The sequence below is a fragment of the Symphalangus syndactylus genome, chromosome 3 (assembly GCF_028878055.3).
Source record: "Symphalangus syndactylus isolate Jambi chromosome 3, NHGRI_mSymSyn1-v2.1_pri, whole genome shotgun sequence".
NCBI classification, from domain to species: domain Eukaryota; kingdom Metazoa; phylum Chordata; class Mammalia; order Primates; family Hylobatidae; genus Symphalangus; species Symphalangus syndactylus.
Window position 1 is genome coordinate 34,517,647 of NC_072425.2, and position 13,761 is coordinate 34,531,407.

The window sequence follows — 13,761 nt, forward strand, 5'->3', positions numbered from 1 at the left end:
AGATGGCCAAAGAGATCACATGTGGAAGAGGAGATGGGGGTAAGAAGAGAAATCAGACTGTGGAGAGCCTTGAAAGTCACTGTAAATCTTTGCCTTTTACTTTAATTGAGACGGAAAGCCATTTGAGGGAAAAACTTACTGATGACTTTGGGCTCTAGGAGAAGCAGAGGGTAAAAGAAGAGAGTAAGAAAACCACATATGTAATGAAAGCAAGAAATGATGGTGGCTTGGGTGGCACTGGAGGTGGTGAGAAGTGAATGGATTATTTTATGTCTTCTGAAAGTAGATTCAGTAGGACTTGCTGATACATTGGAAGTAGACTGTGGGATAAAGAGAAGAGTCAAGGAGGCAGAGCATACAAGGGCATAGGTCCAGGTACTGGGTACTCATGGGGATGGAAGTGTGTGAACAAAGGCTCTTTTCTGAGTTCAATTTTGATCAGAATAAAAAGATGATCATCTGAGAGTAAGAATGGGGAGGAGTTGTTGGAGGCTTAAAAAGAGAGAAGGTGGTGTAAAATAATTTTCTAAGAAAGGATGAATAAGTATGCTAAAGAAATGTAGTACGATTGGCAGCCAGCAGGGTTACACTTTTTCTCAAGCCTCAGTTGACCATGTAGTACAGGTGTGGGAAAGCAGAATGATTAATTTAACCAAGGGTAAGTGTTGTCCAGGCAAACAAATTGAGGAGGAGGCATGCAAGGGAGGAGACATTCCATGGTGATGGACCATAGAATCTTAGATGGGTAAACAAGGACATGAAGACATGAGGAGCTAAAGGAGAGGCACTAGGGTTGATGGATTCTACATTCTGATGAAATCAAGGAACTGTTGGATTCCTGAGAAAAGAAGAAGGTGCAGTTTCTGACAATGACGAGGTCTAAGTGTATGACTACATGAGTGAGTGACAGAGTAAGGCTGGAATACAAGAGAGAAGAGGGAAAGGAACTGAGAATCCAAGTAGGTGGAAGGATTTGCTAGGTGGCTATAGAAATCACCAAGAGCTATAACAGGGACAGTTACCAAATGTTCTTGGAATGAGGGAGCGATGCAGAGGGGAAATGCTGCAGGGGACTGTCACCAGAAGGGTCAGTGAGTGGTAGAGTTGATGGCATGAGCTTCAGAACTGTGAGCCTTTAAGGGGATGTGAGGGAGGGTGATCTGGAAACAGCAATAAAGAGTGAGAAGGACCTTCCTCCACCTTCAGGCCTGTCCCCAATTCCAGGATTCTGGAATTTCTAGTATTTCTAGAATATTTCTTGGGAAATATTCCAGAAAATTGGAAAGGTTTTGGGGCAAAGGTGAAGAGAACATAAAGAGAGGAGGTAGAAAATAACAGATTTGCTGATTACTGACTGAGCTTCAGAGGGCACAGAGGAAGGCTTGGGGGATTGGGGAAGAGGAGTGGAAGATGGGGTCAGAGAAAGGGTTCCACAGAGCCATATAGGATGAAAGTTTAGAGACAGGAGATATCCCAGGAGCCCTGGGCTTCTCATGGTGAGTGACATAAACAGAGATAAAAGGTGTGAAACTAATCCTGGTGACCAACAGACAGTTAGAGGCTGCAGGGGAGGAGGGTCAGAATCCCTTTGAGGAATGTGCAGAGCTCTGGGGCCCTCCCTTCCCTCCTGCTGATGGAGACATGAAGGCCAGGAGAGCAAAGTGTTTATCCAAGGCATGCAGAAAAGTGATTTACACTTTATCCTCTTCATTTTTTACTTGCAGGTCCCATCATTTTGTAGTGATGCAGAGGACATTGACTGCAGACTGGAGGAGAACCTGACCAAAAAATATTGCCTAGAATATAATTATGACTATGAAAATGGCTTTGCAATTGGTAATTAAATTATGTGGCATCGGTAATTGGCAAGACTAATCTGCAAAATGAGAATAATTCCAGAAAAGTGAGGCAAACTAGAAACGTTAACTTCTATTAATTTATTCATCAAGTATTTTAGGATGGCTAAATAATTTGATAATGTGCTGAATGATCATTAAGGATATATCAAATTTTGGTAACAAATAAATTATTTAAAATTATTTGCCAGGATTCTTAAAAATGACAAAAACTAAGAAAACTAAGTCACATATGCTGGTAAAATTCAAATGTTGATGTATCCTAAAAGAGAATAGTAATAAAGTCCTAACAGCAACTTTTATATGGCATTCAATGTAAGTTACAATGAAGTCATTAACATAAAACAATTACACATGCAAAATATTCAGATTCCTCGCCAAAAATATGTTAAGGTTCCATTTATTCGAGTCTCACATATCTTTAAGTGGAATTTTGATGTTTTCTCTATGTATACTCTGAACATTTTTATTAAGATTATTTTTTGCCAGGCATGGTGGCACACACCTGTAGTCCCAGCTACTTAGGGGGATGAGGTGGGAAGATCCCTTGAGCCCAGGAGTTCGAGGCTGCAGTGAGCCATGATTATGCCACTGCACTGCAGCCTGGGCAACAAAGTGAGACTTGGTATCAAAAAAAAAAAGATAATAATAATAATAGTGTTATCAAAGTAGTGTAGTGGTTAAACATGTGGACTCTACAACCAACTACTTAAGTCTACATCCTAGCCTCACTACCTACTAGCTGTGTGATCTTAAGCAAGCTATCAACACACTCTGTGCCTCAGTTTCCTCACCTATAAAATGGGTATATAAGAGTACTCACCTCATGTGACCATTTTAAGCATTAAATGAGTAAGTACAAGTCATATGCTTAGAAGGTTATGAGATGGTAAGTATTAATTCGCATTACAGCAGGCATCTTTTCCATTTCGAATATTAATCATGTTTGTAATATTTTTGGTGATTTAGCATTAAGAGTGATGTTGACTGTTGCTTTCGATTTTTAAATTTTTAAAAATATCATTTATGCATATGTTTATTATACAATTTTTAAAATGCTTAAAAACAAAAGATGAAATCAAGATAATCTACAACCCCAGAAATAAGCCTGTGAATACATGTATATGTTTATAACTATATATGTATGTAGATACACATATATATACACCATACTATATATACGATATATATACCATACTATCTATGACATATACATATTACTATATATATAAAACTGTTTATTGTGTATATACTGATGCTATTTTGAACACAAATTCTTAATTAACATTGTATTGAGGACATTTTTATTCACCAAATATCCTACTTCAATACAGTTTGAATAGCCACATGTTATCCCATTGATCAGTTTACCATAATTTATAGAAATAGTTCGCTATTGGTAGATTTTGGGTTATTTTCAGTTGTTTACTATTATGTACAGCACTTTAGTGAACATTTTGGAAATTAAGGTTTTAGATAGGTCAAAGTAAGGTGGTATTGTCAGTAACATATCTAGAACAATTAACCCTCTTCTGTTAAACACGATCCAGGTTTCCCCTCCCAGATTGTTGGGGTAGGTTTTGGGGGCACAAGGTTACACCTAGAGAGAATCAGTTGTCATCACAAGTCTACGAGATGAGCGATATTTGTCATCTAATAAGGGTCCAAATGGCCAAATGGCAGTTCTTGAGAAAAAAGCATGGGCAGGTGGCACACGTGATCCTGCGATCCTAAAAAATAAGCATTGCTCCCCAAATGTATTCCCAGTAGAAAGTCACAAGATCGGCATAACATTTATAACCATGCCATGGCAGGTCATAATGTATGAAAAATAAACAACCAATAAATATAATAAAATCGATTTGACTTCATAATAATCATGTAATTAAAAATTAAAACTAGGCCAGGCAAGGTGGCTCACGCCTGTAATCCCAGCACATTGGGAGGCTGAGGTGGGCAGATCATCTGAGATCAGGAGTTAGAGACTGACTTGGCCAACATGGTGAAACCCCATCTATACTAAAAATACAAAATTAGCTGAGCATGGTGGCACGTGCTTGTAATCCCAGCTACTCGGGAGGCTGAGGCAGGAGAATCACTTGAACCCGGGAGGTGGAAGTTGCAGTGAGCCGAGATCATGCCATTGTACTCTAGCCTGGGCAAAAAGAGCAAAACTCCATCTCAAAAAATAAAATAAAGTGAAATGCAATTTTTGACCTGTCAGATTAACAAACAAGAATTATAACACCCACAGTTAGCAAGAGTGTAGGGGAAAAAATCATATTCATACATTGTATAGAAAGGAGAAATTAAGAGGGCATTTGACAATATGTATCTAAAGGATTTTAAATGCCCATGCACTTAGACCCAGAAATTTCATTTCTAAGAATATTTCTCAAGGTAAAAATCATGCCATTGTGCAAATATGTACCACATTTCATAAATTTTGAGATGTGTATTTTTCCTTTAGACCTGAAATTGGGATGTATCTTCTAACCGATGCTATCTTAGATTTGATTAAATACTGTATGTGCAAGGATGTTCTAAACATTTGAAATAACCTGCAAGTCTAAAAATAGAAACTGTAGGTTGTTTGTGTTGTGCCATACAAGAGAGTATTATGTGGCCATTTCACATAGAAATGCCATAAAATTTGAAAAAGATTACTAAAAAATACATACATAGTATAATCTTGTTTTGTTAAAAGTGTGTTGTTTGTTTTTATTCCAGGTTTGTGTGTGTGTGTATATGTATGTATGTACATATGCATAAATGTATGTCTGTGTGTATATTTATACATTCATAGTGGGGAAAAAAATCTTGCCTAAAATGTTCATGGTGATTATTTCTATGTGGTAGAATTATAGTAATTTTTAATACTTTTCTCTTTGCTCATTTTTTTTTATAACAGCTACCTAATGCTTGTGGAGAAAATGTTTGAAAGACAATATTAATCCCAGTTAATTTTAATAGCCAAAGCATAAATAAAGCCAAAAACTTCACAAAACAATTTACTTAAGTGGAGAGGCCTATATAAATATAAATTATTGTCTAAAGTACATAAGAAAACAATAGAATGGCCAGAATAATATTCATATAGTTTTATAATAAGTCAAATACTGAGTTTGACAGCTTATATATTTTGTCTCATTTAATCCACAGACAAATCTATCAGGTAAGAATCATCCCAATTTATAAATGAAGAAACTGAGGCTCAGAAAGATGAAAGTAACTCGACTAAGATTATACAGCAGCCTACATCGAGAAGCCACAATCTGAACCCATGCAGTTAATCACAGTGACATCAAAGGCATCTAGAGAATTCCATGTACCCTGGTTGCCTCCAGTGTGGTTGTATCATAGAATCATTTAACTTACGTGCTGCCTTTGAAAACTACCCTTACCTTTAAAATATGATGAAAGCATCTTGAGTAATCTTCACAAGAGGAGATCTATTTATGTATATTAATAGTTTAAAGGCCAATTTTAAAAAAAGAAAAAGGATTGGAGAAAGCCTTGCAAAGAAATAGAAATTGATTAGAATTTTGCACCCAGCTCTTATTTACCTGTAAAGCTAAAATAATTGACTATTAACTCAAAGAGTGGTATAAATGCCCTGGTGGCTCCATGAGACTTTTCTTTCTTTTTTTAGTATTAATCGTTGGTAATCTGTATTAAATATGAAGTGACCAAAAATTACAATATATATAACATTGTAGACCAAACCCTCTATGCAGTATATTATGGGCATTGGAGGAAATGGTCAAGTGTAATTTCACTTGTGGCTTAACATTAGAACCTAAATGCTGATGAAAAAGCAACTGTGTGATCATTTGTGTCTCTGCCCCAACTATCCAGGACCAGGTGGCTGGGGTGCAGCTAATAGGCTGGATTACTCTTATGATGACTTCCTGGACACTGTGCAAGAAACAGCCACAAGCATCGGCAATGCCAGGTCTTCACGGATTAAAAGAAGTGCTCCATTATCTGACTATAAAATTAAGTTAATTTTTAACATCACAGGTAAGGATAAACTGTCTATTTGAAAAAGTAATATTATGGAAAATTCTTGGTTGGAAACCTGCTTCTCAAATCTTCCATTTGTTATCATTATTAGGAAATGAATCTGGAATTAAGAATTAGGGAAAGCACAGTTAACTAAGTCTTGTCATCTTTTGCTGTCAGTATCATAGATGTCTTTTGTAGGTCTCACGGCAACAAGCACCCTACTTTGTTCTCATCTTGGCATGATTAAGGCGTGCTTTTAAAATGCAAGAATTTACAGGAATTTATTATGTTATAATGAAGAACTCCCAAAAAAGGTGATACAGATTTAGCATCTGAGAGAAGGACTGAAACAAATTGTATAGTTCTTAGTTTTATCCATGTACTTACTTAGTTGTTCAGTGAATAGTGGTTAAATTTATTTTGAATTATTTTTCCTGAAAGATTTTTATTTTTTTCTATAGACCAGTTATTAGTACTAAAAGATTTTAAATATTTCTATTTGGTAAAAAATTAGCTACAAATGACTTTCTGAAACACCATGTGTTTGTGTTATGTTTTGTTTTTGTTTTGTTTTTATCTCAGCTAGTGTGCCATTACCCGATGAAAGAAATGATACCCTTGAATGGGAAAATCAGCAACGACTCCTTCAGACGTTGGAAACTATCACAAATAAACTGAAAAGGACTCTCAATAAAGACCCCATGTATTCCTTTCAGCTTGCATCAGAAATACTTATAGCCGACAGCAATTCATTAGAAACAAAAAAGGCTTCCCCCTTCTGCAGACCAGGCTCAGTGCTGAGAGGGCGTATGTGTGGTAAGACTATTCCCTGTGATCAAAAATATTTGGTGCATATTCGGTCAAATGAGATGGGTGTAGCCATTTTACAACTATAAAGGGATATTGAAATGAAACATATTTTGCTCTTGTTGTGTGGTTGTTACTATTACTATTTTGCCTCAAGAGTCTAAAGAACTACTGTTGGTAAGGACAAGAAATCTAGTTCAGGGAGGGACTCAAATCTGATTTTTATTTAAAGATCTTTAGACCTCACAGCTTTCAGTAACAGCTCCAATAATAATAATGAATACTTTTTGACCACTTCTGTATTCCAGCTGAGCACCTGTCATGTTTAATCCTGTTTAGCACTATTATTATTAAGCACATTTTACAGACGAGAAAACTGAAGCCAGAGAGGCTAAGAATTTGCCCATAAGACTTACCCATTAAGACAGTAAGTGGGGAGGGATAGCATTAAGAGATATACCTAATGTAAATGATGAGTTAATGGGTGCAGCATACCAACATGGCACATGTATACATATGTAACAAACCTGCACATTGTGCACAGGTACCCTAGAACTTAAAGTATAATAAATATATATATATTTTTTTAAAAAAAAAAAAAGAAAGAAAAAAGAAAGACAGTAAGTGGAGGCCAGGCTCAGTAGCTCATGCCTGTAATCCCAGCACTTTGGGGGGCCAAGGCAGGAGGATCACTTGAGCCCAAGAGTTCAAGACCAGCCTGGGCAACATAGCAAAACCCTTTCTCTACAAAAAATACCCCAAAAATTAGCCAAGCATGATGGCACATGCCTGTAGTCCCAGCTACTCAGGAGGCTGAGGTGGGAGGATTACTTGAGCCCCAGAAGTCAAGGCTGCAGTGAGCTATGATTGCACCACTGCACTCCAGCCTGGGCAACAGAGTGAGATACTCTCTCAAAAATAAAAATAAAATAAAATAAGATAGTAAGTAATGTGGCAAAAATTCCCATCCAGGCAGCCAACACCAGTCTTAGCTTTTTTTTTTTAATTGAGGTGAAGTTCACATAACATAAAATTAACCATTTTAAAGTGTATAATTCAATGGCATGAAGTACATTCACAATGGTGTGCAACCATCACCTCTATTCCCAAAACATTTTCATCACCCTCAAAGGAGGCTCTATGCCCATTAAAGTCACTCCCTATTCCCCCTCCCCACTCTCAACCCCTTAACTTTTAACCCCTATTCTAGACTGCCATGATCTGGATCAATTCCAGCCTGTTCCCCAAAGAAATCATCATTTATAGATAAGGAAATCTCCTGTAATGGAACTGTGTACACTCAGCTGAACCGAATGGCATGAGTCTTATGTTCATCTCTCTGTAAACTTGGGTTCTTATGTCCTTCTTCCACAGTTCTTATTGCTAGTCCAGGAGCTCAGTTGGGTTTTTTATAGTGTGACAAATTCAGCCCATCAAAAACACATTAAAATTGTTGTTCTAAGCCTGCACTTGTTTCCTCCCCACCTTGTGAGTAAAAATCAGGAATCACATTGACCGGTGTTTCTCATTTCTCAGTGTGACCTTGCATCACATAAAATGCTTGTAAAATGCATCTTGACTCAAGCCCCATCCTAGGACTAATGCATTTGGAGGTAGGGTCTTGAAATCTGCATGTTTAACAAGTACATGGGTAATTATTATACACTTGATCTCAGAATCACCTAGGTGCTAATTTCAAGTGTCTTCCCATTAAGGATATTAATTTTGGTAGCAGCCTTTTCACTTTAATGTTCTATTTTCATCTCAGAATTTCTGAGCCACTCCAAACCTAACAAATCTCAAAAAAAAAGGAGGGTGCTAACTGACAAGCAGTCAGTTTCAATGGGGAAGCATTCAGAGAAACAACTAGGAAAATGTTTGTAATATCTGAAATCCTCAAAGGAACCTGACTATTTTTTCCTTTTTGTCCATCAGCTTTTTCTTTGTTAACTGTCTTTCGCATGATGATCTGGCTTATCATAGCTTTAACCCACGTTTTTAAACCCCCATCATATAAGCCTTAAGCTTGGTCAATAAGAATTTGCTTTTTCTTTAAAAAAAAAAAAAAAAAAAAATGTCTTACTATTGGTTTCTGGGACTATATTTCTGAAAGGTTTACCTTGTGAATAAACCTCTGGCCATAAAATTTAACCCATAAACAATAGCACCTGCAAGTATGCTTTATTACTTTCATGTCTTAGGAGAAAAGAGCCCAGTGTGTTCCGCTGTTGGAGTTTATTCAGCGTTTCCTGTTTGCTTTTTCTGCAGTCAATTGCCCTTTGGGAACCTATTATTCTCTGGAACATTTCACCTGTGAAAGCTGCCGGCTCGGATCCTATCAAGATGAAGAAGGACAACTTGAGTGCAAGCTTTGCCCCTCTGGGATGTACACAGAATATATCCATTCAAGAAACATCTCTGATTGTAAAGGTAGAGGCTTACTGGACATTTCCACTAGAAGCAGCCCAATTTTTGTTTCCCTTTTGAGGGAAAGAAAGATTTATTTTCTTCACCCAACACTAGGCTCTTGTCTGAGGCCCCTATGGCAAAAGATAGATTTGCAAGAGAAAAGCATACACATTTATTCAATATAAGTTTTAGGTGACATGGGAGCCTTCAGAAATGAATCAGGGAAACCTGTATATTTTTATGCTAAATTCAATGAAGAAGAGGATAGTTGTGGAGAAGAATGATCTATTGGGAATAAGCTAGATGGAGCTCAGCAAGTCTTGTTTGTTCAGATTCTTCAATGTGTCCCTGTGTCTTCAGGGCTGAGAATATTCTTTTCCTCTGAGTATAAGGTGGGCATTTCTCACATGAGGGTTTTACAGTCTGCTTCAAATGGGAAGGTCCAAGAATTATTTCTAGGTTTTATGATCTCCTAAAGGAAAGAAAGGCAGAAGTTCAGGGACACTCTCCTGCTTCTATGGTTTTCTCAAATTTCCTTCAGCTTGAAGTACTCAGTATGCCAAGGCAAGGTACGATATTTAGGGGTAGGGTGTTCTAAGCCCCATCACAGTCCTGAAATCTAAATAGCAAATAAAATGAAATAATAGTATGCAGAAAGCAATTTTATTTATTTTTTTCTTTCTTTTAAACATAAAATATTACCTGTTTCCCCCACTTTAAAGAAGTCCATTTAGCTTTCCTTTTGGAAATATTCCATTGCTCTCTCTAAGTCAAACTCCAATCCACATTCATTAGTTAGCCTGGTGTATTAGGCCATTCTGGCATTGCTATAAAGGAATACTTGAGACTGAGTAATTTATAAAGAAAAGAGTTTTAGTTGGCTCATGGTTTTGCAGGCTATACAGGAAGCATAGCAGCATCTGCTTCTGGGGTGGCCTTAGGAAGCTTCCAATCATGGCAGAAGGCAAATAAGGAGCAGGCATGTCACATGGAGAAAGTAGGAGCAAGGCAGGGAGTTGGGGTGGGAGGGAGGAATGTATGGTGGCTCACACCTGTAATCCCAGCACTTTGGGAGGCTGAGGCAGGCAGTTTGTTTGAGCCAAGGAGTTCAAGACCAGCCTGGGCAACATGGCAAAATCCTGTCTCTACAAAAAATACAAAAATTAGCCAGGCATGGTGGTGTGCACCTGTAGTCCCAGTTACTCGGGAGGATGAGGTGGGAGGATTGCTTGAGCCCGGGAGGTGGAGGCTGCAGTGAGCTATGACCGCACCACTGCGCTCCAGCCTGAGGGACAGAGCAAGACCCTATCTCAAAAAAAAAAAAAAAAAAAAAAGTAAAAAAGAGAGACAGGGGAGGTGCCACATACTTTTATTCAATGAGGTATCACGAGAACTCAATCACTATCACTAGAACAGCATCAGGAGTATGATACTAAACCATCCATGAGAAATCCACCCCCATGATCCAATCACCTCCCACCAGGCCCCACTTCCAACACTGGGGATTATATTTCAACATGAGATTTGGGCAGAGACACACATCCAAACTATATCTATCAGCTGGATTCTTTTCTTGAATCTCACATTAATTAATGGAAAGAAGTTTCGTGACACTTTGCAATTATTGGATTGCTTTTTGTTAGAATAGTGTCTGATGTGATGAGATCAGTTCTCAGTTTACTTGGAAATGAATAACTACAGGCACATTTGCACATATTCTTGCTACTAAAATATTCAATATTTTCAAAATATTTTCACTCTTATTCTCAATAAGAGTTCCTGATGGAAACATTTTCTCTCATAATGCTGTAGCAAGACATGCCTAAAATAAGGAATTTCAAAAGTGTGCTTCTTTGCCCTAGTTCTGAATGCAGGTGTGGGTGCTTAATGACTGATATAAACTCGAGCAGTGCTACGTAATTGGAAATGCACTAAACATGTTAGCAATGGTGAAAAGGAGAGTTGTTTGGAGGTCAAAAGCAGAAAGAAAGGCCAGTAGTCTGGGAGTCAGGGCATCTGGCCAAAGTCCTGTTCTTCTACAAATCATCCTTATGAATTTTAGAAAGTTGCTTTACCTCTCTGTGCCTGAAGGTATGTCTACTTTTATGTTCTACTCCCCACTGGCCCTTGGATGAAACGGCGTGTCTAGGTAGGAGGAGGTAGCAGAGCCAGTTCTTATTTACAGCAGCCAGTTCTTTTTTAAAGCAGAGATTTCAGAGTAGTTTATAAGGCTCTAGCTAGGTTTGGGGTTTTGTTTCTGCCACTCAGGATAACAGTGTACATATTGAGAACTTCTACATGAACAAATTCCCAGTGTACAACTTGTTCCTATCATAGTGTCCTTCTGTGCTATGTATTTCTAACTCCATTCTATAACTATTTATTGAATGTGTTCTATGCATCAAACACTGTAAAAGGTCATAATGGAAGTAAATGGAAACAGTCTAAAACTTAGTATAGAGAAGCATGGTGGTGCCACAATATGTGCATGCTTAGCTAACAGGAGAAAGAGCTCTCTGGGTCCCTCATTCTGTGCTAAATTAAAATTCAGAAAACCCTATCCCACACAGTGCTAATTTTGTGCAGCTTAATATCATTATTGATAATATTACCTTTTTCTTTTCAGCTCAGTGTAAACAAGGCACCTACTCCTACAGTGGACTTGAGACTTGTGAATCGTGTCCACTGGGCACTTATCAGCCAAAATTTGGTTCCCGGAGCTGCCTGTCATGTCCAGAAAACACCTCAACTGTGAAAAGAGGAGCCGTGAACATTTCTGCATGTGGAGGTTATCAAAGCCTTAGGCATTGATATTTCTTTAAACCTACTAGGTTCTATGCATGAAGGAGTGGCATATTTTCAGCAAAAACATACATCTACTCTATGTACAGAATGGAAATAACTGTCTCTTCATAAAGAGGTTTTTCTGTTTAGTTTCTTTTCTCAGCCAGTTAACACTTAGGTATAAATACCTGCTGTGTAAACACCGGGCTGGGTTAGGAACACAAAAGAAGTACAAGACTTGGTCCCAAGCCTCAAACAGTAATAAATATGTGGCTTCGTGATACGGTAGAAATATATCTAAACTAGGAACTTCATTCCCTCCTTTATAAAGTGAAGTTCTGTCTAGTGTTTCTTGAAACTCTAAAAATATTTTATTCTGTGGATTATGACATTTCATTCCTTACGAGTTGGAGGTTTTCATGAGTAATTATTCAGTCAGGCAGCACGTTAGAATCATCTTCACATTTACATGAGTATTTTAAAAATACTGAAACCTGATCTTCTCTCCCAGAGATTCTGATTTAACTTGTCTGAGTAGAGGCTGGGAATTGGTTTTCTTTTTCTTTTTTTTTTTTTTTAAGTTTCCCCAGGTGATTATTTGAAGTGATTAGGAAAATCTGAGAGCCACTAATTTTGGTTCTCAAATATCAGCATGGAGAGCTTTTTAAGACAGATTGTGAGGCCCTACCTCCAGAGTCTTTGATTCGGTAGGTCTGGGGAGGGGTCTGAGAATTCGTATTTCTGTTAACAACTGGTTTCAAGTAATGCTGATTCTACTGGTCCAGGGACCACACATTAAGAACCACTGGTTTAAATAGAAAAAAAAAAAAAAGTTCCAATTTTTAAGTATTTCTGACTAACATCCCTACTGAGGGATGTTTTCCAGCAAAATACTCATGAACATGTAAACAGAAACAAAAGATGAAAACTTAGAATGACAATGAAATTAGGACTGACAGTCAAGGTCAGCCTACTTCCAGAAATTCCAAAAAATTGCAGCTTCTGTAATTTGCAAAGTCAATAGAACTGGACTAAAAAGCTCGTTGGCCTACCTCTGCTACTGCAAACAAACATTCCTTGATGAAAGATTTTTTTTTTAAATTGTGTATCCTACCTCTATCGTTTTATTTAAAAACCTAAGGTCTATGGCAACTGAGAAATGAAGAAGCTGTTCCTATATTGAAAGAATGATGTTTTTAGGAAGCCAACCTATTGGTTCCCTACTTCTCTCAGGCTACACAGAGACACATAGGCATACTTCCTACTCTCGCCACACCCAGCCATGCTTGACTTCATCCAGTTAGAGATTACCAGTAAACAAGAGGTAGGAAAAGTTAATGTGCAAGGGCAGGAAGGGGCGTTTCCAGCATTGCATCTTGGAAGTTGTAGTCCACATAAGTTAAGTGCATTGGGAGAAAAGGCAAAACACACTCTGAATTGTAGGTTTATATATACTCCATCTGTTTAAATTATCTCAGTCTAGTAGGATCAAGGTAGATACAAGTCTGAGACCTGAGGCATTGGGCAAGTAATATTCATCAACCTAATAGTTTCATTGAAGAGAAGAAAATTTAGGGCCTAACTGAAACTCATAAACCATGTCTGTTGGATAATACTAGCTTTGGATCTTTCAATTAAAAGTTTCACGAGCCTTCACATTGTGATTGAAATAGATCTGTTAGAGACTCTTTTGTCAATATAAGAACTAATTTTGGCAGAAAGTCCACAGTAAAAAATTCTCTCTTCCTGCCCACTTCCTCCAACCACAAAAGCAACTAGGATTTTTGTAGTGAAACAAGTTCATATTTGACAATTTTTTTTAGCTTTCTAAATAAACCTTGAGGTTTGTCTAATACTAAATTATTATAATTAAGGGGTTATAATTCCCAAAAAGTCT

At 37.6% G+C, this 13,761-nt stretch overlaps 1 protein-coding gene across 2 annotated transcripts in view; it reads left to right on the forward strand.

Moving 5' to 3' along the window:
* The window catches only part of SVEP1 (sushi, von Willebrand factor type A, EGF and pentraxin domain containing 1), a 228,385-nt gene that overhangs the window by 109,282 nt on the left and 105,342 nt on the right, over window positions 1-13,761 (forward strand). For both annotated transcript variants that reach the window (XR_008656538.2, XM_055271527.2), the window contains exons 14-18: window positions 1,725-1,836; window positions 5,715-5,879; window positions 6,447-6,680; window positions 8,940-9,101; window positions 11,707-11,868. Coding sequence is in view for 1 of the 2 variants with exons in the window: in XM_055271527.2 (XP_055127502.1) it covers window positions 1,725-1,836; window positions 5,715-5,879; window positions 6,447-6,680; window positions 8,940-9,101; window positions 11,707-11,868 (835 nt within the window). In the remaining variant the exon portion in view is untranslated. The remainder of the gene's footprint in view (window positions 1-1,724; window positions 1,837-5,714; window positions 5,880-6,446; window positions 6,681-8,939; window positions 9,102-11,706; window positions 11,869-13,761) is intronic.